Here is a 25208-nt window from a genome sequence, read left to right on the forward strand (position 1 = left end):
ATGCGCATGTGTCTGCGTGTTAATTTGACAAACGTTGTGTTGTTTAAAAATTGAAATTTACTCAAACATGGCAACAAAACTTATAACATAGTTTGGCGATTAATAGGCTTTTCCTTAACCACTCCCTCTTATCCGACATTTTCGCTTACCCGACGTTCTACCGACCGTTTATGTTGAATAATCGAGACTGTACTATACTTGGTGGTGTATATTAGGTTGTGCTGAATATACGGTGCAATTTGTCATCGCGTGAAAAAGACACGCGAGCAAACGCTTAAATTATCAAGAGATTTATTCACAGGCACACGATACAAATAAAACAACTTTTTCCACTTGACATCTTCGACAAACACACATCAAGATTAGCATCATAAACTATTAATTGGCATTAAAATGGCCGCTTAAGACAATTTTATCCCTTTTATTTGATGCTAAAACAAATGTAAAAAGTAATCAGAAAAACAAATCTCATCGAGCTTTTAAAAACATTTAACAGAAACTATACAGGATGATTCAAAACTCATTTGCAAAACCTTAGAAAGTGACAAAGCACATTTAAACAAGCAACTCGCTATATAATGCGTAGTCATAACGCAAGCACTAGACGGCACTGTTGATCAGTGCGTTACGGCTATACATTGTGTGAGGAAAAGTTCTTGTTAACATGATGTGTTTTATCCCTCCCTTAACTTTTTCTAGCGAGCTAACAAAACTTAAATTGTAAAAATTCATACATATTACCATCGTGAATATTGTAAAGGAACTCAATAATTTTTACTTCAATCACTTCTAAATATGTTTTCCTGATAACAGAAATCCATTGAATAACAAGGCACCGAATTAAACTTTAAAAAATGCGAATAAAGAAGCAAATCTTAGAGAACTCTAAATCGAGCACCGAGTACATGACGTTCCGATCGATTCCTGCAGTTTTCGAAAATAGTTTCAAGAAGTCTTGTAAAAGTCATTGAAATCAATGTTCAAAGTTTCTGATTCATAACGAAGTTTAAAATAATATAGTCTGAAGTGTTGTTTTCGTGTGAGATTAAGATATAGAACTCCTTCCTATACGTGAAGAAGAAACCTAAGACGCTTCGGGGGAAAGTCATCCAACGGAAATTTTAATATACTAATCCTTAATTAATATACTAATATAATAAGTATTCGGAATTTCGAGGAGCCATTCTCTTAGCATATGGAAGTGAGAGAGAAAGCCCAGTCACTCATTATGTGTATGCCAGAATTAGGAGCACCAGTTTCAGAAATAACCCGAAACCGTCTTGATAAGAGTGTTATTCACAGAACGATTATTCTCTTCCTGAAGATTGTTGAACTGCGTGTTTTCATATCGAAATTCGAATCCACCGATAGTCTGAAACGCAAGGTGGAAAAATCGTGTACGTTCTTAAATGGGATCATTCATGCGATAGTCATCGGAAGAATTTACGGCATCAATAATCGCAGATGCCTGTTATTTTCCGACAAGATTCCTCTGTTTAATGCAAATTGATTCCGGGACATTCAATAATTTTTGATGAAACAAATATTGGTCTTCTTTGTATAAAGTATGCAACGTGATTCTTGGATCATTAAAGCTTCATATGGTGCGATTTGGTATTACGCATCTTTTTGCTTTAAAGTTTTATTTAAGCCTCATCTGTGAGTTTTAAATGCATCGTAAAAGTTTATATTCCTACTGATGCCAAGAAAAAGTCTCGCTTGAAAATACGGTGAAAATACTGGTCTTTCGCTATCAAATTCACTGTCTCGAAAAAGGATTTCGGGACGCGTATTCGACCCGTTTTTTGTTTGCGCAATCAAAGATCGAATGAAATAGAATCATTATCAAATACGATCCGTACCGCTTAATTTAATATGATAACGGATAAAATCCTTCTGCAACCACGCAAAATTTCTCCCATAAAGACAATATTACAGCTTTCCGCTTAATCTAATATTGTGATTCACACGACAACTGTAAATGTACGTTAACCAATATGTACGTAATATTTTTATTAGACAAAAATACAAAAATTATGACAAATATATTTCCAGTTAATACTTATACAAAACTTAAACTCAAGATCTTGAAGTGTCTCAGCTGTCTTCAGTACGTGCACTCAATTACTACGTTTCAGTTTTGTTCTCCACGGAGCCAATAGGGAGCGCTAACATTTGAAATGTAAGTTAAAATCTCAAAAAATCCGCACGCGAACGTCTTCATGAAATATTTTGAAATTAGAAAAATGATCGCGAAACTAATTATAGAAGTTTTGGCTTTAAGTTTAGTAAGAAGTTTAATGCAATAAAAATCCCTTCCCTTCATTTTTACGCCTTTTAATCCCGTATATGCGAGACGTCCCGGCATTCATAGCCCTATCTATCCTGATGTCTTTTTACTCATTTTGGCACCTTTGCGTAGAAACAGTGTGATCATATTTTCGTAATATATTTTTTTGTTTGCAATTTTATACTGTAATGTCCATCAAAAGAATTTTTTCTAAAATGTCCCGGTTTTTATTAATGGATTCGCGTTTTTCCCCGATTTTTTTATAAGGAATTCCGGGGATTTATACCGGTTTCTCTCGGGTAACTCACCCGGTCGCCCCTTAATCGCAGGGAATAACTATGGACCGATTACGACATTTAGTACGAAAATGTTTGTCAACAAGAGATACGGGGAGCAAAAACCTTCTAGCATCCAACACAGACTTGCAGCTGTATAACGATAACTTACGGGGGGGGGGGGATGAGATTGGGTTAACTTTCAGCTTCAGACTACGCAAAAACAAATTTCGATAGGGAAAAAATGATAACATTATCAGAAGTCCCGATAATTATAAATGAATTTTTCCCATATTATGACATTGTTTATGTTCCGTTCTTTGCAAAAGTTGTAACAATACCCGAATGATACAACTATCTGTGATTATAATAAGCGACGTTGACTGCGTTTCCGAATTGATCGGCTTGAAACCACTCTGATTGAAATATGATTTAACAGCTCAATGAAAGTTATGAAAGTTGGCTCAAATCTTTATACAGTATGTTACTGTCAAAGCCCAAAATTGACCTACTTGAGACGTGGCTGGTCATTTCGCTAATTGACCAATTTCGTTAAATATTAGCCTGGCCAATGTCCGAAGCGGCTAGTTCGTGAAGTGGCCGATGATCCCTTGCCCAAGTCCGATAACAAAAGACATGATTCGGGATCATCGTCAAGTTGGCGTATATTTTCGTGATAAATATTCCTCATGTTAGTTATGGTAACCACGCGATCAGCATTCAATCCAATTCAACAAGTTGCCCCGAATTTCAAACAGCAATCAACATGCGGTAATCATTTTTTCCTCCAAAATTTGGTAGGAAAAACTATATGTTTATGTAATTATTTTTATAGTTCCCCTCCCTGAAATTTCACTTGTTTACTCTCGTAACATGGAGCTAATCCAATACCACTGCTATACATAGACATGTATCACACTTTGTCGGTTAAAAAAAAGGGATTTGGCTCCTACCAGCCTGTCTGACATCAAAACATGGAGCTCTGGCCAGGCATCTCCGGCCACTTTGCGAAATGACCGGCCAAAATCCGAATCTTATCTGCAATTCGGACTTTTGCCACAACTCTTGGCCAATTCGTGAAGTGACCTGCCCCATCGCGAATCGACTGCACTTCAGGCTTTAGCAGTAACATATACAATCAAGTGGGTAAGTGCTTATATAAACTGCATGTCGAGAATCAAGTTGCAATAATAATTTTTAATACAGTCGGATCCCGTTTTAACGAATACCGTTATAGCAAAAATCTCGTTTTATATAGCGAACACTTTCCTACTCCCCCAGATAAGTTTAATTAGTACTAATTCAAAAAACCAGGAATTCCTTAACAACGAAATTTCGTTATAACGGAGCGATTTCTCCGGTCTCTTGGAGTTCGTTATAACGGGATTTGACTGTATATTTTTTTCGAAAAAAATACACATTCATCTAATATGTACATCATTTCCATACAAAGCTTGACGAAAAAAAAATTATACCCTCGTCCCGACAGTGATACGCATCGATACAAAAACATTATCCAGCATTGACGTTATAAAACAACATTTTTCTTTTAAAAAAACTTATATCAGTCACACAAATATGAACAAACATATCAATTCCGTAGCAAAAAAAAGAAAGAAAGAAAACTTAACCACGACTAAAAGTATAAAAAAAGGGGAAGAGAAATAGAAATCGCGTCTCTTCAACGAGACGCGTTAGAAAAAGGACGTCTAGTCATCATTGAGATCAACTGAACGATCAGATGCTGCTGTTTGGAGGAGTCTCACCGAAATCCGAGAAATCGTACAGATCGTCGATTTCGTCTTGGCGTTCGGTGAAGTGGATGATGCACTTCCCGGACTGGACGAGAACCTGCAGTTGGACGTAGGCCGTCCTCGTGAGAGGATTCTCTTCCAAATTCAGTTCCTTCAGAGCAGGAGCGCTTCGGATCTTGTCCGCGTCCACGTCTGCAATGTATGAAAATAAGCGCAGTGTATTAAGAAGACACCAACGAATAAGGCAAATACACGAAAATAAAAAGTCCTAATGCATTTCAACACCATTGGGTGCCGTCTTCAGAGGAAAATTTAACCACTAGTCACGCTGACCGAGTTTCCCACTTGGGTTGAATACCAAATCTCGGTTGCTCAGCGGAAGAAGTACGTCTGTTCACTTCAAACGTCGTGGTCAGAATGAAGCTGTGAGCCTGCGTGAGATACTAATGCAGCGTCCTGATTGGACACTTGCGGAATTGTGCTATCCGATTGGTCTATTCGAATTTTCTTATAATTCCCGCTCGAAATGAATTTGAGCCATGGTGTTGCGGTCGGGGGTGTAGATTTATTATCGTTAACTAGTGTATTTTTGAAGGCCCGAATATATGTGCCTTCGTAGAAATCTAAATCAACTGTGGACTTGACTTTGTGAAAAACTCTCGCTTCTTGAAATTTGAATCTTATTCGTTGGTGTGTTCTTAATATTCTTGGGCAAAGTTGATCAACTCTTCTAAGCACAGTGTGTATATGCCCGTAAAAAGGTAGAGATGTCACTAACAGGGTGCCCTATAAGGGGTCATTCAAGTATTACGTCAGCATCGAGGGGGGGGGTTCGGATTTGATGACGAGGGGGGGAGGGGGTTTGAAGGTTGCTTACGTCATCAACCACCCCTTTTTGAAGATATGAAATATTCTAAGCTGCTGACGAAATTTTGCTGACGGGGGGTGGGGGGTACTTGAATGGCCCCTTAAGTGCTAATGTGACCTTTATCTCAACAACCATTCGTCGTAAAGGTAATGTTTCAATATTTAAAAAACGCTCAAAAAAGGCTTTCAAAAATGACCTTGTACCAGTTTTGAAAGTGAAAATATAGTGTATCACAAAATAAAAGTTAGACAGAGGACAAGGATACCGTATAAAAATTTAGGTTCTTTATTTTCTGGCATGCACAAATTAGTGTATTTTAACACTCAAAACTGGTACAAATGCTCAAAAAACAAATTTTGAGCGAATTTTTAAATTGGAATCATACCTCCACGACGTACGGTTGATGAGCTAACGGCTGCACATAATGGACACCCTGTATATTAAAAAATTCCACAACCCAAAAAAATCAATTCTCATGGGAAAAAAAACCCCTAAAAGCTATAAGAAATGAAAAGCCCGCAAGAAATTATGGTTGTCTTCACACAAGTTTGGATAGTTTCTAGATTTATCCTATTATAAATATCGCATTTCTTTTCAAGCAGTTGCGGCAGAATTCGCGAGAAGCAATTGTAAGCTACTCCAGTTATTCACAACCACTATTACAGGAAAAACCAGTTGGCTGTTCGTGCCAAACTGGACGACTACGCACTTTCAATGCTGAATGTCATGATGTGATCAAATTTAAGTTGGTCTGTAGCAGCTCCCAATCACACTTGGATTCCCGACTGATTGGTGCTAACAATCCTATCACTAACCTGCTTAAGTTGATCGGAAAAAAATGAAAAAGTGCGAGACCAAGAGCATTTCCTTGAGAGACTCCGCATATGACAACAGTCCAATCAAAAATATCCCCGTTGACCATAACACATTATGACCTATCTCACAATCACCACTCTATCCAATTCAACAAGTTGCCCCGTATTTCATGTAAGCGCTTCAAGGGTTTACCATTTTGGATGCAATCAAACGCCTTTTGAAAAAATTCAGATTTATGATATCTACGTTTTTGCTTTTGGTCAAACCCTCAGTAACATGATCGTAAAAGCGAAGTAGATTGGTTGCACGAACACTGCAATGAGTGAGAATAGTGAGTGCCCACTTCTTTTTTTGTTTGAGTCTTCTGCAAAAACATAAGCAAGGTGGTAGGATTACCTTTCTGATGCTTTTAAAGACATTTTGCTTTGGTACACATTTACCATGTTGTACCCGATCGAACGCTTCTTGTAAATCCAGATATATGACATCGACGTTCTCGCTCGTGCTCAAACCCTTAGTCACATGATCACAAAGTAAATTGGTAACACGAACACTGCAATGAGCGAGAATAGTGAGCGCTCACTATATTTTTTTGTTTGAGTCTTTTCTAAAAACGTAAGGAAGGCAGTGGGTTCACCTTTCTGAGGCTTTTGAAGAGGACTCAAACAAGTAGACTTTTCACTCCCCCTTCTGAAGAGAACTAGGTCAGTATCAGATGCTGAGGAGAAGAACATCATAAAAAACCAGTTCATCTCAGTTTCTTATTTCCATTTAAATAATATTTCATAAATTATCTACCAAATGTTTATTTTTATTATTGTTTTTCGTTTATTTATTTTTGCTTATTCCGGCTTGCAGAACAATGTGATTTCTGCCCTCGGAGCAAAAGCAGTTTCATCCGTTACATACATTTTACCGTTAGAGACTTACGTCACATTTCTATTTGACCAACACTCACATGACGATGCAATTTTCCAGCTTGATTGCATCTTTTTCTCTTGACATCGAGTTTTAAATGGCATTTCTTGGTAAATGATTGCAAATAATGTTCAAAAACTTTTAGAAATAAGATTTTTATGTATCATTTCATATTTTTCAACGATGGTGCTCCCTCCAGACAGAAATACCGGAACAACATCTCCGAGGAAACGTAAAAAGCTCACCATCTCGAAATACGTTCCCAATGATTGGTGTTGCATTGGTTTAATATCTTTTTAATCCACGGAATTCCAAAGGTTTCCCCTGCGGCTTTTTTGGACGTATTATCTAGACTCTCCCCAAAGAGTTGCCTCTCATCTGTTTTATTCTTCTCAGACTCTTTAGATAGTTCTCCTTCAGGGAAATATTTTTACTCGAAGAATTCTTTTTTGTTTTCTCTTACTTGTAGGTAGCGTAAGTGGAAAGAAGTTCTCGATCCTTTCCCGTAGAAGACAATAACGCTCTTACGTTATTGAAGCTGACCATTTCGAACTTTTTCGGAAGATGTTACCCCATAAGAAAGAATCCTTTCCTTCCTTTCTTTCTCCTATTACACAACTTTATATCTTTCTATACGTCCTTATTTTTCTCCGCCGGATGATCTTACATACGCGAAGCCGCGGGTAGAGGCAATTTCGAGGTTCAAGAATTTTTCCTCTGCTATGAAATTCTTCCATTTTTCGCGTTTTATTTCCTATATATTTCTTGCCTTTTGGCTTTCTTCGAACGGAAAACTGGTTTAAGTCCACAAAATATACCTGTGAAAAATATTCAGCGCGTGCCCAATAAGTCCTTTTTAAGGAATTTTTCTTCTCTGCAGTGGGTTATAGAAACCTGATCTGGTCCGATTAATCGAGTCGGTTAATCGATCAATTGTTAATCGCAGTTGGAAAATTTTAGGTGAGTTAATCGACTCGATCAATGCGATTAAAATTCGATTGAAGTTTGCTGAAAAGTTTGTAATTTTGTTTTATTTATTTGACGAAACCAGTTTTTGATGTCTTAAATTAAGTTCCTATAAATAAAATTCTTCCCCCACATCACTTACATTCATACACGCTTTTATCTCACGTGAAACTCAAATTTCCCTTAGAAAATTATTCTAAATTCCCAACTTAAGATCTCTGCTCATACGGAGCCGTACCATTTACTGAATGAACAAAGGCGCATTTGTATGACGCCCGTTACTTCCTACAAAGTCCCATTTCAGTCGGTCAGTCAGACGTATATTTGAAATGAGTGACCATATTTAAAAATATTTGAATCGATGTATTAATAAAATTTTTCGGCATCGGGAAATACATGTCAATTTAATGAAAATTGGTGATACAGAAATTTCAGTTTCAAATTGAGCTTGATGGAATTTCGGGAGACAAGACCGAAATTTATTGTCTCCACAGTGAAAGCAAAACATTTCTTGTATTCCGTATGTACTTTTGACATCCATATTTTTGCAGGCATTTTTTCAGCCTTTTCGTTGGGCAGTTTGCCTGTTGTGGCCTTTTTATTTGTATTTGGGAAGCATCAACTCCTCTCCCAACAGTCAGACAAAAGTTTCTAAGGAAACATGCAACAGTATGAAGATTTTAAGTAGTTTCGAAATCAGGTTGGTGTGTGTTTTTGTGTGATTAACATAAAAAAACTGATTTAAATGGCAAGATCTAAGTGAAAAAATTCCAAGATTGACAAATAGCGTTCAGCATCTTAAATTGCTTCATGGGGGCCACCCTTGATATCTTAATTTATCCTTATATTCATTTAAAACTAACGAACAGATGTATGAAATGAATAAAAATATTTTTATAGCAAAGTTAATATTACATAGTAACGAAAAATATTCGATTTATCGATCAAACTTTTTTGATGAATCAGTTGAAAATTTCAATCGATTCCTATCCCTAATAGAAACATACTTTCAATTAGAAAAAATAAAGTAGGAACTTGATTATCCGAGCTTGGATTAACCGTGCTACGAAAATTTCAATTCAATCATTGTTTCATCCGTGTTTGTTGTTGTTGATGTTGTTTTTTCTTCTTCCTTCTCATTGGTTACGTAAGGTTATGTGAAGTTTAGTAATGAAATCAAACATTTCCATTTCATAGGACTGGATTTCTTCATTCTGTCACAGATCCCCCCTCCCGATTTTCAGAGTTGAAGTCCCGTGTCCAGGCGTTGAAGTGGCAACCCTCATATACACACATAACCGGACATTGTCCTGGGGATCGGCATTTGCAAATTTACTGTCAATTGCAGGCAATGCCGGATAAAATCATGTATAACGGGTGTCACTCTGAATGTATTCCCCCCGAACTGAAGAACAAGGCACAAGAACGGTGTAACTTCAGATGTGATCACCTGACTACATCACTCATCGGCTGGTCCAGTAATGTTCCCTTTTAATGTCATTCTCTTTGAATAATTCGGAACTGTGCAGAATGGCTAACAGGAATAAGATAGCTGTGTTTTTCGGTTATCCGTGATCACACCTTCCCAACCATTAGCCCGGATAATCGAGGTTCTACTGTATCCAGATAACATGTCTGTTTTAGGTATATCATTTATTTTATTAGGTTTCATTTATTATATTAAACGAGATGAAAATTTCATTTCTTATACGGCCCTTGTCCTCTAATTTCTAATAAGAAAGTTCTTGCCCTGTGTTTTCTGAACTCAACGAAAAAAAAAAAAACTTGCGTGTTTCAAACTCAGTATTAGCTGAGGTATTGCTCATTGAAAGTTTGAGGGGAGACCTCTGAATTTTCAGACAAGTTTCAACAAACTGCAACCGCAAAAGGATGTCTCGAATTTTCTACCTGAGTTTGTCCCTTAATTTGTGCTGTTCTTTCCCTCATTATTATTGTTTTGGCTACCTTCATCAGCTCCTGGATTTTCTATGCGGCTGTGATGTCGTCGCCGACACGTGGGGGAAGAGAAAGACACACCCACAGAGCGGTGATTGATATACGCGCTCGAAGCGCCATCGTGTGATGATTCGAGTCATCCCGCGTTTCGTTTCTCGTCCTGTATATATTATATTGTGTTGTCTGCCTTGAATTGAAACTACGCGCAACCGTCCACCACACATCCATACGGCATTCCCCGTTTTTGAAAAAAACGAAAAAAGAAAATTGATGTCGTTCTGAAAATATTGGCGAGCGTTTAGAGATCACTGTTATTCAAAATTTGCGGTCAAGCGAAAGTTGAAAATTTTTACAGACACTGGGGGAAAATGGTGAAAAATAATGTACAGACAGGTGAAAAATAAATAAATAGGAAGAAGTGCTCAAACAGGCAAAAAAAAAAAATAAATAAAAGGGGAAAATAATTGGCAGACCGGCAAATAATAGATAAATAAGAGAATCCAGAAAAATAAGAGAAAAAAATTTGCAGACAAAAAGAATAAATGAGACAATTGATTTTCGGCTAGACGAAATGAAAGAAATATTTTGCGGACGGTTAAGTAATAAGTAACTGGCAAGAGTAATGTCAGGATAAGCAAAATATGAAAAAGTAGGAAAATAAATAAATAGGAGAAATTATAAGCAAACCACCGAAAAATAAATACCGTAAATTGGAGACACAAACGATGAACAAATAAAAAAATAAATAAATAGGAGAAATAATTTGCTTAACCGGCAAAAGAGAGAAAAAAATCAGAAAATTCTCACAAACCTGGCTTAGATGAAACTTTATGCTATTAAATACCATCGATTGGTAATATATGGTGCAATAATCAAAGGCACTTAACAATTCTAAAACTCCAGAACAGCACTATTTCGCTAGACGGTGTATGTGTATCTAATGATACATTCCCCCTATACATATCTCTCGATCTTTATACTTAATAATCAAGACTCGAATCGGATGGAGAAAAATATCGATGTTATAGTTATCACACGTGAAAAGTAGGAAATTTCGCAACCCACGCATATCATATAACAAACCATTTAAATTGTTTTTTATGCTGATGTGAATTTAAGTTGTATTTTTTCGATAGTTTATCAGATTATCGTCATTACGTTTCAACCCAAAAAATAAAGATGCTGTGAATATAAAACCTTTCACTCCCACGCAGATTCTTTTGAATGATCCAGATAATGATTGAATAGTTACGAAATGGCAAACGAAAATGAAACCGTGTAATTTCCATACCCTCACACACTTTCACATTCATTTATATTTCGTTTTATTTTTTTCTACATGAGTAAGTGAAACTATTGCAACAGCGTACATAGTAAACACATAAACAAAAAAGCAGCCATCAAAGGGAATTTTTCAAGCATTCGCAGAGAATTTGGAAGTGTCACATTACCCGTAAACTAAATCTAAATTTAGATATTTAATTAAATGTGGTATAGTTTCGAAACATAATCCTAGTTTTGGCAGATAATCAATCGGTAATTAAATAATAATATGTAGTTTTTGCTTCGTCAAATATTACTATGGAAATGTTCACAATCCATGAGAGTTTTTCTCATAAGAAACCAATTTTAAACATGTATTTTTTAAATACAAATACAAACACAAAGGTGAAATCACCCAACGAGGTGGCTGAAAAAATTATGCCCATAAAATATATGGATGCCAAATATAATCAAAATATAGCAATCCAGTATAAAGCATATATCACGAAGGGATAAATTAATAATCAATACTATATAGCACACACTGTCCAGGAAAAGGATTATGGTTATCTTAATTTAAGTATGGATAGCTTCTCGATTTATCCCAACATGCGTATCGTACTTCTTTTTCAAACGTGCCAATTGCGTTAGAATTCAAGACCCCCCAGGAGTTAAGCTATTCCATTTATTAACAACCCTCTTGAAGAGAAACGCCCTAAAATTAAGGTTCATGGTCCATCCTATCCATCCCGTTGGAAACTTTAAACACTTTGATCATAATTATCCCCACCGACATATGCGTTTCTCCAATGTAACATATTCAAGATACCACGTCTTTGTTCATAGCTGAAGCCTTGTGAGCCAACAAAAGCACATGTAGCTCTTCTCTGCACGACCTCAACCAAGTCTATGTCACCTCTGTAAGTATGATCTCCAAAACTTTACAGCATACCCCAATCCAGGACGAACTAAGCGTCGGAAAAGCGGGAGAATGAAACCGAGCATTCTATCTGCTTTTTTTATACAATGTTCAGAAAAAGCCAGGTCGCTCGTGGATGGGAATTTCCAAATCGGTGACCCTAGTTGCATCCAGGATAGTAATACCATTCAACTCGTAAATTAAACGTGGGTTGTTCGAACAAAAATTAACAATTCAACCATGTACTTATCAACAGTTAAATGCCATTCTGAATTCATTAGCCTATGCTTCAATCATATTAAAATTTGTCGGTAGCATCTTCGTATCGCTTGGATTTCTGACTACCCCCCATTAGTTTCGCGTCATCTGCAAATTTGCTAACAATCCCATCGATGCCCTGATCGAGTTTATTGATAAAAAGTGGAAAAAGTATTGGGCCAAGGGCATTCCCTTGAGAAACTCCACTCTTTTACACCTGTTAAATCGGAAAATTCCCCGTTCAACTACGATTCTATCCAGTTCAACAAGTTGTCCCAATTCAATCGCATGTAAACGCTGCAAGAGTTTACCATGTTGGCAAAGGATCGAATACCTTCTGGAAATCAAGATAAACAACATCGACGTTTTTTGCTATTTCCTCAAAGCCTTAGTCACATGATCACACAAGCAAAGAAGGTTCGTTACACACGACTTCCCCTTCCTCAATAAATGCTGGTTTTCCGACAGTATGTTATCCTCGTCTATCACTTCGCCCATTTCATTTGGATAAGGGCTTCCAAAACTTTCCAGAGGGAGCTCGTAATATTCAGTGGACGATAATTCGACACGGTTTTTCTCTCTACTGCCCTTTTCAAATATCGGAACCACATTAGCAAGCGTCCAACCCCTGGGGCAATACCCTCAGCAACACTACTCATAAATCTGTACGACTGGCCCCAGCAATGCATTAGCACATTCCCTGAGGACCCTAGGATAGATATAATCTGGTCATGGTGCTCTGCTTGCACATATATTTTTTTAGAAGATTTAGGACCCCCCTCCACATCTTCCACTTGAATATCGGTAAGGATTTTATTACCCCATGCAACACCCGTACTTTGGATATCATCTTCTCTATCAAAAAACGACTCGAGAAAGTCATTGGAATCACCACACATGCCTACATTGCTCTCTACTCTAGAAAAAAACACATGGCAAAAAATGCTTGAGTTATTGGAGAATCATCTTACTGAAGCGTTGATGAAGACGTATATTAAAGTTGCTCATCCAAGTCATACGCATTTAGCGCTGGAATAATAATGAAAAAAAAAAGAAGTATAGAGTGATTGACGCGATAATATTTATTCAACTAATGGCGTTCGATTATTATTAATGACTAAATTTTTTTGGTCTCCTGAAATCCTTGAGAGGTTATTAGTTTATCGGAGCAGTGAAAAAACGTTTTAGTTTGAAATAAAGTGACGGATAAAAAAAAGTTAAGATGTCATTCTAAATTTAATGACATTTTTTATGTGTATTATCCTGTATAAGGAGATTCTTTGACGTTTTTTTGTATGGAGAATGACACTATCTATCTCGGTATGTTCTTAAGTAGTGGAAAAATCAAACTTTAAAGGGGATTTTTGAACCTCGGAAAAAAATGCACAAGCAGATATTGCATATTCTAAATGCAGACACCGACTCTGTTACTTTCTATATAGATTATATACGCTAATCATACTTTTATAGGATACTATTATTATAGCGCTTATCATTTTTTTACACAATTTTTCCCCCATCACGTCCTTAAAAAGAGCTACCTTTATCCGATCACTCTGATGACTCTCGCATTTTTAAATTCATGCAAGCCATTGTTTCTTACGATAAGTGATATAATTTTTGTATAATATATGTTTTATTACGTTCAAAGTATTCTTGTCATTTTATTTTTAAATATTCATTTGTTTTGGCACAGCTTTTGATCAAATTGGTCCTCGTCCAAAAAAAAAAAAGCCAAAAGCCAATACATACGGCAGCAAAGACACAAATTCAAATGAGAGCAGCAGAAGCATCGACTGTAAAGTTCAGGCAGTTTCACACTAATTTTCACCTCTTCCAACAAATTAAGTTCCAATGTCTGTTCCAAAAGTTCCAGTTCCTAACATTGTTTTTCCTATTACTTTTTCTTTATTTCTTTATTTTTGTGGCTTTTGCGTCATCCATCAAATATCATCATTTCTTTATATTGCTACTATTAAATCACACATACGCGGCTCGTAAACAATCCTCTCAGGCACTCTCCGGCCTCCACCAATGCCGGAGAGTGTTTTAGATATGTGTCTGCCTAAAATTGTAACTGCCAAATATTGTATTTGGCAGTTACAATCGCCATTTCACCTCGTGTCGCTTATTTCAGAAATGGCACAAATTTGATTATACAGTCAAACCTCTCGATAAAGGACACTATTTGAGCCGAAAAATTCGTCTGGCAGGAGAAAGCTTTATATGAAGTGCCATATCGAGAATATTGACCTCATTATTTCAATATAGTGCGTATGTTCATTACAAAAAATCCCATCTGTTTGCATCGGTTGTTATTGCGGTTGGTGAGAATGGTGAAAAAGGTATATCACCAAATAGGGAATAGCAAGGATGGCATTGTTTATGTACATCGCCAAATCTCGAATTGTACCTCTATTCTGGGAATGTTCCTGTGCGCCTATTCCTTAAGGTAACGAGTGTATGACCTGTGACAAACGTGTTACATGTTCGAAATACTGTAATGTATCTGCCAGGTGAAAAAAAGTATGGGAAAATACTGTAGTAAATGTATAAAATGTTATCCAATCCCTTCTTTCCTTTCAAATGAATTTTTGCTTTGCATTCTATCTCAAGCTGTAGTTTCGTCCTCTGTAGCACGGGTTTCCAACTGGTGTTTCGCGGAACCCTGTGGTTCCGTGACAGTTTCTTTGGGGTTCCGCAAAAACCACGGAACCCTTGAAAATCCCGAATCCCGGAGAGCTTTCAAACAAGAAAACTTTTTGTTGCTGATATTCGCAAAGTTTTTCCTTGCTTTGAATTTTAACGACATAGTCGCGTTTAAAAAAAAATCCAGTCCACTTTGATGACTAACGTAGAGAATGTGGAAGCATGTGAGTAACCAAAAGAATGAACTGGTGAGCAAAGGACGAAAACAGTGACCTAGATGGTGTGAAAGCATGTGAACGACAGTAAAGATATTGACACGGCGACATATTTATGGGATGGGAGGGGAAGTGCTAAACAATCTATAGTCCGTGGCGGCTAATTTAGAGGATTCAGTAGTCAAGAAAATTAGAGTAGAATGAGTGAATGAATGGCGGTAAAATAATTCGAACAGGCCACAAAATGATAAATCTGCGGAGGACGGGGGAAGGGAAGCAAAGCCCACACATCGGAGGGTCTAAAATTATGTTGGCCTTGTCAATTGCTTGAATTTCGTGGGAAAATGAAGCTGAAATGGGGGAAAAAATCTTGCTGAGCTGAATAAAAAATTTTCATTTAGCTGGTAGCAAGGATCATTTTTATTCTCCAGACAACGCGCACACTCTCTTTAATTTCACCTACACAGATATGTTGTTTCTCTGCGCACAGAATTTCTGTATGTGTGAAGAATGAAAAAAATACATTACCGGGTTTTTTTTTTTTTGAGCTGCAGAAACTCTATGTGCACGGAAGTACTCTCATTCTTAACCATTCTCAAACTACATACGTCCATATTGTATTAACTTATTACCCATGAAAAAATTGTGTTCTTCTTAGTTACTATCATCCATAATCAACAAAGGCGTAAAAATAAAATTTAATCAGCTGAAATATCATTTTTAGAAAATAACTGCAGTACAGGATGCATTGTGTGAAAAACATTATTCACCTGAAACCCCTTCTGCTACCTATCAAATAAAGCAAACAACTGTTAATAATCCTTCAAAATAAAATTGGTAAAGAATAATAAACTGCATAAAAAATTAATATAATAGTATATTTTAAGTAATAATATTAATTTAAATATCGAATTAGTCACAATATTTTAACAGTTAACGTTTGCATAAAATAAATAATATTTGTACTTTAAGCAAAAAGTGTGGCGCTATTTGCGATTATAATCGAAGAATTTACAAACTTTATTCCCTTTGATATGCTTCAAAATTATAATCGCAAGGAAGCCTATGCGGGCCACACTTTGTGTACTAGTACTGATATTATTTTACTGTATTAAAACGTTAACTTTTAAAATTTCCAAGCAAATTTAAAAATTTAATAAAAATTATTACTTATTAAATTTTGAAATTTATTATAATATATTTTTTTTACGCAATGCATTAACAAAAAGCTAATCACTAATTCTGATCGAATAATCATGATAATAGTTATATTTTTATTCGATAGATGGCAGAAAAATATTTTTGTTTAATATTTCCCAGTATAATACACCCTGTACTGGATAGTCGTCTTCTGAAAGGCATATTTTGTGGTTAATACAATTTCATTTTTACCCTTTTGTTATTTATGGACAAAAGGAAAGGGCACCAACTTAGCTTAGCTAATAAAGGCACCATTTTTTCATGGTTAATATGTTTACAAAACATGGACGTTTATATCCTGAAAATGACAAATTTTTTCTGGATGTCTAAATCATAACAGTTTTTTGATGAGCGGGGAAAAAAAATTCCCTATGTTGTGTAAACGGTAGCATGTTATTTTGAGATTCTATGCGCAGAGAAACAGGTCAGTACAGGTGAAATAAAAGCCAATATACCCCTGAAAAAACTAAGTTGGAGGGCACGTCTTTGTTCATCATGCCCCCCAGATTGAGATCTTTAGTGGGGCCTCCTCTACAGTGTAAAAAAAATCGATAACTCAGACAAATAATATGCCTCCTGATAGGATGACAGGGCTCCAACCTCTTGAGTCCCAACCACGAGTTCAATCGAGCAAGACATGGCCACCCCCTCCCCCATCCTGCAGTACGGATCATGAAGATCTGACACAATGATAATAAAAATATGCATTCAAGAGCACAGACCCCTACGCAGGTGAGAATAGGAGAATCGTGCCCCCTTCCCAAGGTGAAAAAAAAATTTTAAAGTTCAATATTTCCATTAAAAAAAATTAAAATATCGAAAGAAAATGCCTTTCATGTGCTGTTTTAACCAATTTCTGTTAATTTTAATGCTTTTTGAAGGAATTTTTTTTTTGCCGATCAAAATTTCAAAGACAATTTTTGCACTCCCCCCCCCCCCACAAGCCTTTTGTGCCCCCTTCAAAGATCGACCTTGCGTACGCCGCTGATTAAGAGGTGGTGCCTAAGCCCTCTTCCATTTTGCCCTGGGGCTATGATGCTGTTGAGACGGCAGTAGGGACAAACTTTTTTTTTGGATAAAATATTCAAAAATTTGTTCTCATTATAAAAACAGCCTCAAAACAGCCTCATTATCATCAAGGGTTTCGCTAAACAAGCTTGTAACCATCAAGGGTTCCGCGAGCAACTGTACGTTAGAAATCTCTGAGCAGCACCGTTTTTACTTGTGTGAACCGGTGAAAATTATTTAACAATTAGTGGACCCCAAAAAATAATATGGCAAATTAAGTGAAAAATATGGTAATTAACATGCGTGAAGTGACCGTTGAACGTTATACCGCGCGCCGAACTCAAAAGAGCTCTATTCTTCTCCATCTTGGAGTAACATAATATTACATTAGCATAAAATATGGCATATAATGATAATATTTGTGTAATTCGCGAATCAGCAAAAAAATAAATAAATAGGGGAAATAACTTGCAGACCCGTCTGACATAAAGGGGAAAAAAACAGAAATTATAGCAAAGTTAAGAGACAGTATTTTATTTATTTATTTTTTTGAACACGTGAAACTACGCAGGGGCAACGTAAATTGGGTAAAATTTTTTTACGTAACCAGCAGAAATTTCCCACCAACCCCACCGGTCCACGAGCCAGCGTTCGAAGAAAAGCTCTAGAGTCTTTTCGCTGAGATATTCAACACTTCTAATCCATTTCTAATTGGATTTTGGGACACACGGGGACTGTATAAAAAAGTTAATTTTTTTTAATAACCGTTCAACCACTTGAAACATCGATGACGCATCTGAGTAGTACACGTTAATTGAAAACTTTTTTCTAATTAGAAGTATACCTCTAGGATCAACGTTTCACCAGAAAAATGCCATACGACCTGTTTGCTATGCACCCTGTATATCTAGCAGCTTATATTAAAATTCAAATTGAATGTCGTGAAAATTCACAAAGATATATGCGATATCGTGAGCTGTAATTCAAGTTACTGGCTGAGAGTACGTGGACTGATAAGGGATTTTAGACAACTTGGTATTTCGATTATTTCGAATACCAAGTTGGGGTAAATCGAGAAGCTATCCATACTTATAATAAGACAAACATATGTATTCTTTATGGGCATTGTATAATATTTTATCATGTATATACTGTATATTGTTTCTAATTGCATTTTTATGGGTTGCTGTATTTTTGAAATATATGACATCCATATCTGTTATGGGCATCTTTTGAGCCTGTTGTGACGTTGTATTTGTATTAAAAACAAACCCAAGTTGGGAAAGAACAACAAAAACTAACGGACACGTCTCTTACCCAACTTTTCTCTGTTTTTTTCAATTGAGATATCTCTACGAATATTGCACTAAGAAACGTGGAATTTTTTTTTCTATCATCAGGAGAGAAAGGGCAACAACTTTCCAATTGGGTTCCTGAGCACAGGGTGCCCGTATAAAAAAAAATTAATTTTTCATTTCATTTTAGTAACTGTACAGCCCCTAGCAACATGACTGACATAGCTGAAATTCCTGACTCTTTGCACATTTTTATTCCGCAAGAATGGCTTCAGTATCTCCAACCGTTTTTTTGCTATTCCCATTTTGAAAACCGTCAGTCGATTGTGGGACACTATGTAAATCTAAAATCAAGAGAAGTAGCTCAGACAGGATGTCATCATAGCTTCAGAGAAGAAAGGTATGTGCGAATATATATTCAGTATATTTCTATGTCCATTGAGCGTCATACGGAATTCACAGCCAAAACGTATGTCATTTATTCAGGAAAGATGGTCTTTTTTATCATAGAATTCTCGTGCGTAACCGATGTTTTGTCGGACATAAATTCTGAATGAAGAGAGTTTCGAGCAGCTTTTTCGACCATTATCGATGGTGTTTGTGGACTCCAACCCTGCTGTTAGGCTTGTTACTTTCCGTCTATGCTTTCAAAACAAAACGGCGTGACAAAGTTTCAAGATTTGAACATAATAGATATAATTTCGATACCTGCGACGAAGTTTTTCTTCACGTTGAGCTGCTTCAAATGTGGAATTTTGAAAACGATTTTGGGTATGCCAAGGAAATCGTTGTGAGAAATGTCCAGCTTCTGAAGCTCGTTCATGTCTCGAATCTCGTCCGGAAGGGAACTTAGTCTGTTGTTCGACAAGTTGAGCTCTGGGAAAACAGTACAAAGTCCATTACAATGAATGAATGAATGTCAAACTGGTAATGTTAAAGATACAGCAACTATTCGGATACAACGAGTTAAAAATCATGAAGCTTTCGCTATAACGTCAAACATTTGTTTTTTCCCTTCTCTTAAAAAAATTAACTAAAAGCATGAATTACAGTCATTTATCAGGGTGCGTGCTGCTTGTAAACATTACTTGACGTACTTCTAACAAAAAAAAGAGGAATTCAAAGAAAAGTCACATTTTTGTCCCCTCCCACTTCATACTTTAAGGGTTACCACACTATACACGTTGGATATGTAACGGGTCTATTCATATTTGGTCTCTCCCATTGACAAAGAGATCATTTGTCACTACCAGGACTTATTTGACTGGAACTTGCTGTGTAAAGTCGTTTCCGAACGTCCGAACGGCTGATCAAAGCGTCAATCTACAGCAAAATGTTAACGAATCCATAAAGCCGAGGAATCGAACAGTGGCAATTTTAATTGTTCGGTCAGTTCACTGAATCGTTTCGAGAATACGAAAATTCTGTAAAAGAACTTAATGCAGTTTTGTGCAAATTCACAATATTTGATTCCTAGAAAGTCAACTGCAATCCAGCAGAGCTATACCACTACCTCCTATATGTATATAGAAGGTAGTGGCTATACAGGGTGAATGCTATCGATCGCCCAATAATTACACACGTGATTCCTTAAGAAAAACTAATGAGGAAAACGTTTTCAGTTTTTCTGATTTGACCAATAATTATGGAGTTGAATAATGTAGGCCTACAACTTGGTGTTTTTGAAACTGAATAACAATAAAATAATGAGTCCCGATAGAGGGCGCTGATAGTAAGCCTCCTAGGAGGAGCGACTAACAAACCCGAATGATGGTCGAAGACGCTCCTGTTTGTAACCTCCGGAGATCCGTTTCCAAAATTTTCTAGGAATTCTTTGCTTTAAACTGCGCACATGCGTTCTAGCCAGAACTACCGTGGCCAGGGCAGCTGTCTCGAACAGCTCAAAGTCCCGGTAGAGGGCACTGCTACCCAGAGAGCAATCAAAAAATCTGAAACTGTGTAAACCAGTTTTTTTTTTTTTTTTTGGCCCTTTCCCTCAAAAAATTAGACTTAACAATGAACGAAAGAACACTCTGTCCATATTTTGGGACACCATTTTTTCCCATAGATCTCGTTTGGCTAACGTTTTATAAATCTGGTGATAAATTTGCAATATAATGGCGCGAAGGCAACACGTAATAACAAGGTTAACAACACTCTTCCCATGTAGGAAAAAGCGCCGATCGTCAAAGAAAATAACTGAACTTGTCTCCTAACGGGGTTGAGTATTAAAGCTCATTTTCAATCAGCGGCAACCCGCTGCATTGGGGAATTTTTTGGGTGGAATTTTTGGGGAATCCGTTGGGTGTTTGGCTTGTAACTGACCGTCAAAAAACTGACATATCAGTAGAATTCAAAATGTTAAACCCCCCCCCCTAATATTCGCCTGATCCTAAATGAAGAAACACTTTTCTGTATTATTTTTTCACAAGGAATCACGTGTGTAATTCTCCACCCAAGAATTACGGTCGATAGTATCCACCCTGTATGGTATAGGCTATATGTTATATAGCTTCGGCAATCCAGTCCAATTTCACTACTGGAGTTCTGCTCATTGGCTTACAATAGAACAACAAAATGAGCTAAACTACTATTATAATGCAGGTATAGCAGGAATTTTCGGAAATTACAAAACGATCGAGCAAGAAATAGAAATTCGGTTATAACGAGCAGTTCGCTGTAACAACGATTTTCCCCGTTATTATGAGCTCTCGTTACTACGGACTTTTACTGTATATATAAAAGGAATGAGACGAGAAAACTAATCAAGCTTAAAATTTCATTAATATGAGCGATAGTTAATGAAGATCAAAGTATATATATACCTGTTATGGATACGAATTTTGAAGTGAATTTCGAAGGGAACTTCCTGAAGACATTCGACGAGAGATCACAAGACAGAAGAACGGTGTTTCTCATCAGATGATAAACAGCATCTGGGAATGACATGAGCTGGCATTCGGAGAGATCTAAACAAATAAAGATGCGGGAAAGTGGAATTAGTAATTACGAAAGTGTGGTACACACACACACACACACACTATGTGGTTTAAGTTGACTCTATCTTCCGTGGATGATGATTTCTAAGAAAAACTCATTTCTTAATGGTGTGTCTGTAAGGATTTATAACAGCATTAAGGGGTCTTCAACCTTCTCAGACATTGTGGGCGAAATTAAAACCATGTGAATAGCCACCACATCGCACTTTGGTATTTAAAATTGTGAGAATCTAGATCATAGTTTCCCAAGCTTTTTTGCCCCATCGCTCTCTTCTTCAGAAATTTATTTTTCCTCTCACAGCTCCCCAACGCAATCTAACCCCGTAGGATCCTATGTTATACCTGTAGCTTCTACCGCCCCCTGGAAATTTCCATCGCTCCCAAAGGGGCGTTAACGCCCACATTGGGAATCACTGATCTAGATTCACAAAAGTATTTTAACGTACAGTGGTGTCTCAACGATGAGCCAACGGGGCCCTTTAAATGTGCAAACGAGTTTCTTTAAATGGGATACATTTATTTGTAAAGAATTGAAAAAAAAAGACTTAAATTTTTTTTTTTTCTCTAATTCTGAGCATTTTTGCTTTGATTACCAATTTCTTTTAGTAATTCTGAATTTTTCGATTATTTCTTTCAGAAATTCAGATATTTTTTTCGATTTTTTTCGATTATTTCTTTCTGAAATTCAGATATTTTCGATTATCTTTCACTTAATATTCTGAGATTTTCTGATGATTAATTTCTTTCACAAATTCTGAGATTTCTTTTGATTAATTATTTAATTCAGTAATTCTGAGAATTTTTGGATTGCAATTTCTTTCACTCAAATTGTGGGTGTTTTTTTCGATTAATTGCTTATTCCAATAATTCCGAGAATTTTTGATTTATTATTTGTTTCACTAATCCTGAAATTTTTTAATTAATAATTTCATCAATTCTATGACAATTATTTCATTAATAATTCCGAGAATATTTTTGATTAATTATTTCTTCAAATAATTCCGCGATTTTTTTGTTTTGTTTCTCTAATTCTGAGAACTATTTATTAATAATTTCTTTTACTGATTCAGAATTTTTTTTGCCTAATAATTTCTCTCACTGATTTGGTGAGTCTTTTAAATATTGTCTTCCACTAAACAGGAGAATTTTTTGATTAATTATTTCCCCTTATAAATCCTGGCATGTTTTTTTTACTCCTCTCTATTACCAAAATTCTCTGAGAATTTTTCTATTATTTATTTCTTTCCCCAAATCTGCGATTTCTTACATAAATTATTTTCTCTTAAAATCGTGAAATTTTTTGATTAATCATTTCTTTTACCAATTCTGGGAATTTTTTTATTGATTATTTCTTTCGTTCACTAATTCAGAGAATTTTTTTTTATATATTTCCAATTCTTTTCACCTATTTCTTCTTTAAGATTAATAATTTCTTTCAATAATTATGAGAATTTTTTGATAAATTATTTCTTTCATCAATTTCGAGAATTTTTCGGGGAATTATTTTTTCACCAATTCTGAGAATTTTTTTGGATTAAAATAATTGTTATTTACCCAATTTTGAAAATTTTTTATTAATTATTTCTCTAACTCGAATGATTTTTCGATTCATTATTTTTCTCACAAATCCTGAGATTTTTTTCTAGGAATAATTTCTTCCAGTAACATTCTGGGATTTTTCCCGATTAAATATATTTCCTTCACCAATTCAGAGATTTGATGACGAAAGTTCTGATATTTCAGTTTTTTTAGGAAAATGTTTTTCCCGGGCTAACTTGGACAGCACAAGCCCCCCTATCCCCCCTCCATTGCGTACGCCTCTGCTTCGAATATCCGAAGACACCGGGTGGGATCATATGCCTCCAGTATGAGAATCACTGACATATATCATTAATAAAACCAAATTTCAAACACAGAAATCTCCTGCCAGAAATTTTCGCGTTAGTTAAACAAACTCAACGTTCATATATATAATATTGTTGACGAAAGTGCTTAGATATTCAGGAAATAATTATAAATTGTAGAAATAAAAAAACTTAAAAAAAAAAGACCTAAACCTGCCATGAAACGTGATACGAATAACACCACCAATGGGGAAATAACATGTAAGTTCAATACTTCAAAGGGGAAAATAAAAATCCCTTGATAGTTACGTTCCCTCATTGAATTTACGTCATGTAAAATGCATAGAAATGTATTCTTTCGCAAAGAAATGTATAGTAATTATTTTTTCCCAATGATCTGACTTATCTTGGGGAAACTTATTTTTGTAGAAAAGAGGAAACTTATTTTTTGGAAACATTTTCTTTTTTTGCTCTTTCTTTCATGTTTTATTCAAAGATATTGAAATCTTTTTTCATTTCATTCTGAAACTTCAAGTGGGAATACACACACACATATATATATATATATATATATATCGAGAGAGAGAGAGAAATAAAAACTTGAAAAATTCCTCTTTTGAACGAAAAAAAAAGTAAAATTGGAGAAATTTTCTATTCGGAAACGTGCGACTTCGATCAAACTTAACGTTAATGTTCAAGCAATAAATCGAAAATATCGAGACAAAATGCAAAAATTTATTCACGTAACAATTTTTATGGGGTTTTTTCATCTTATTTTCTGTAACTATATATGCTGAAAATTTATAGGCCATTACAGTGATTTTTTTTCCTCGCTGTTATTTTTGTATCCTTCATTTCCACGAAATTTCTGAAGTAAGTACAGTTGAACTCGGTTGTAACGATACGTCGGCTTTAGCGTCAAGAGGGATTTCTGTGGAGCAATGGTGCACAAACTCCGACCCGCGGTCCACGTGCGGCCCGCCAAGGGATTTTATCCGGCCCGCAAAAGGTGTTCCGCTATAAAAGTATCAATTCACACACAACACAGGATATGTCTCGTAATGACCATATTTCCTTTATAAAAATAACTGTAAATTAGGATTAATACTAGACATTGTCAATTACCGCCAAAAAATTGTCAAATGCATATAAATAAACAATTACAGTCGAATCCCGTAATAACGAACTCAAGAGGCCGTACTTCGTTATAACAAAATTTCGTTATAAAGGAATTCAAAGTTTTTGCATTATTCCTATGTAAACTTATCTGGGGATTAAAAAACCGTTCGTTAAAACGAGATTTTTCACTATAACGGTATTCGCTGAAACATGATGCGACTGTATATCCAAAAAAAGTTATCAAAAGCAAGTGAATTTGCCAATGAAAGCCAAAAGAAAAATTATCAAAAGCAAATAATATTGTTAATTACAGCCAAAAAAAATTGTCAAGAGTAAATAGTCATCAATTACAGCCGGAAAAGTTGTCAACAGTAAGTTAAGTTGTCAAAGATTAGTAAAGTGGTCAATTGCTGCTGAAAAGAATTGCCAAAGTAAAAAATTACCAACTATCGCTAAAATTGCTGAAAAATCACCAATGACTGGAAACAGAGTACTGCTGCAAGTCGCAACGGTAGAAATGTAATTCACCAAAAAAAAAAGTAGATGCTCGACAAACATGCATGATAAGTATTTTAATGTGACCACAATTAATTATG

General features: G+C 35.9%; 1 protein-coding gene across 1 annotated transcript in view; it reads right to left on the minus strand.

The window, feature by feature from the left end:
• Positions 1 to 274: 274 nt before the first annotated feature.
• Positions 275 to 25208, minus strand: part of Sclp (leucine rich repeat containing protein 20 sclp) — a 42806-nt gene continuing 17872 nt past the window's right edge. The window contains exons 2-4 of the mRNA XM_089254700.1: positions 21476 to 21619; positions 19359 to 19526; positions 275 to 4511 (exon numbers count right to left, since the gene is read on the minus strand). Of these exons, the coding sequence (XP_089110826.1) occupies positions 4303 to 4511; positions 19359 to 19526; positions 21476 to 21619 (521 nt within the window). The 3' untranslated portion in view covers positions 275 to 4302. The remainder of the gene's footprint in view (positions 4512 to 19358; positions 19527 to 21475; positions 21620 to 25208) is intronic.

The sequence above is a fragment of the Pholcus phalangioides genome, unplaced genomic scaffold (assembly GCF_987345545.1).
Source record: "Pholcus phalangioides strain wild (caught in Gottingen) unplaced genomic scaffold, Ppha-v1.0 ptg000042l_1, whole genome shotgun sequence".
Taxonomy (NCBI): Eukaryota; Metazoa; Arthropoda; class Arachnida; order Araneae; family Pholcidae; genus Pholcus; species Pholcus phalangioides.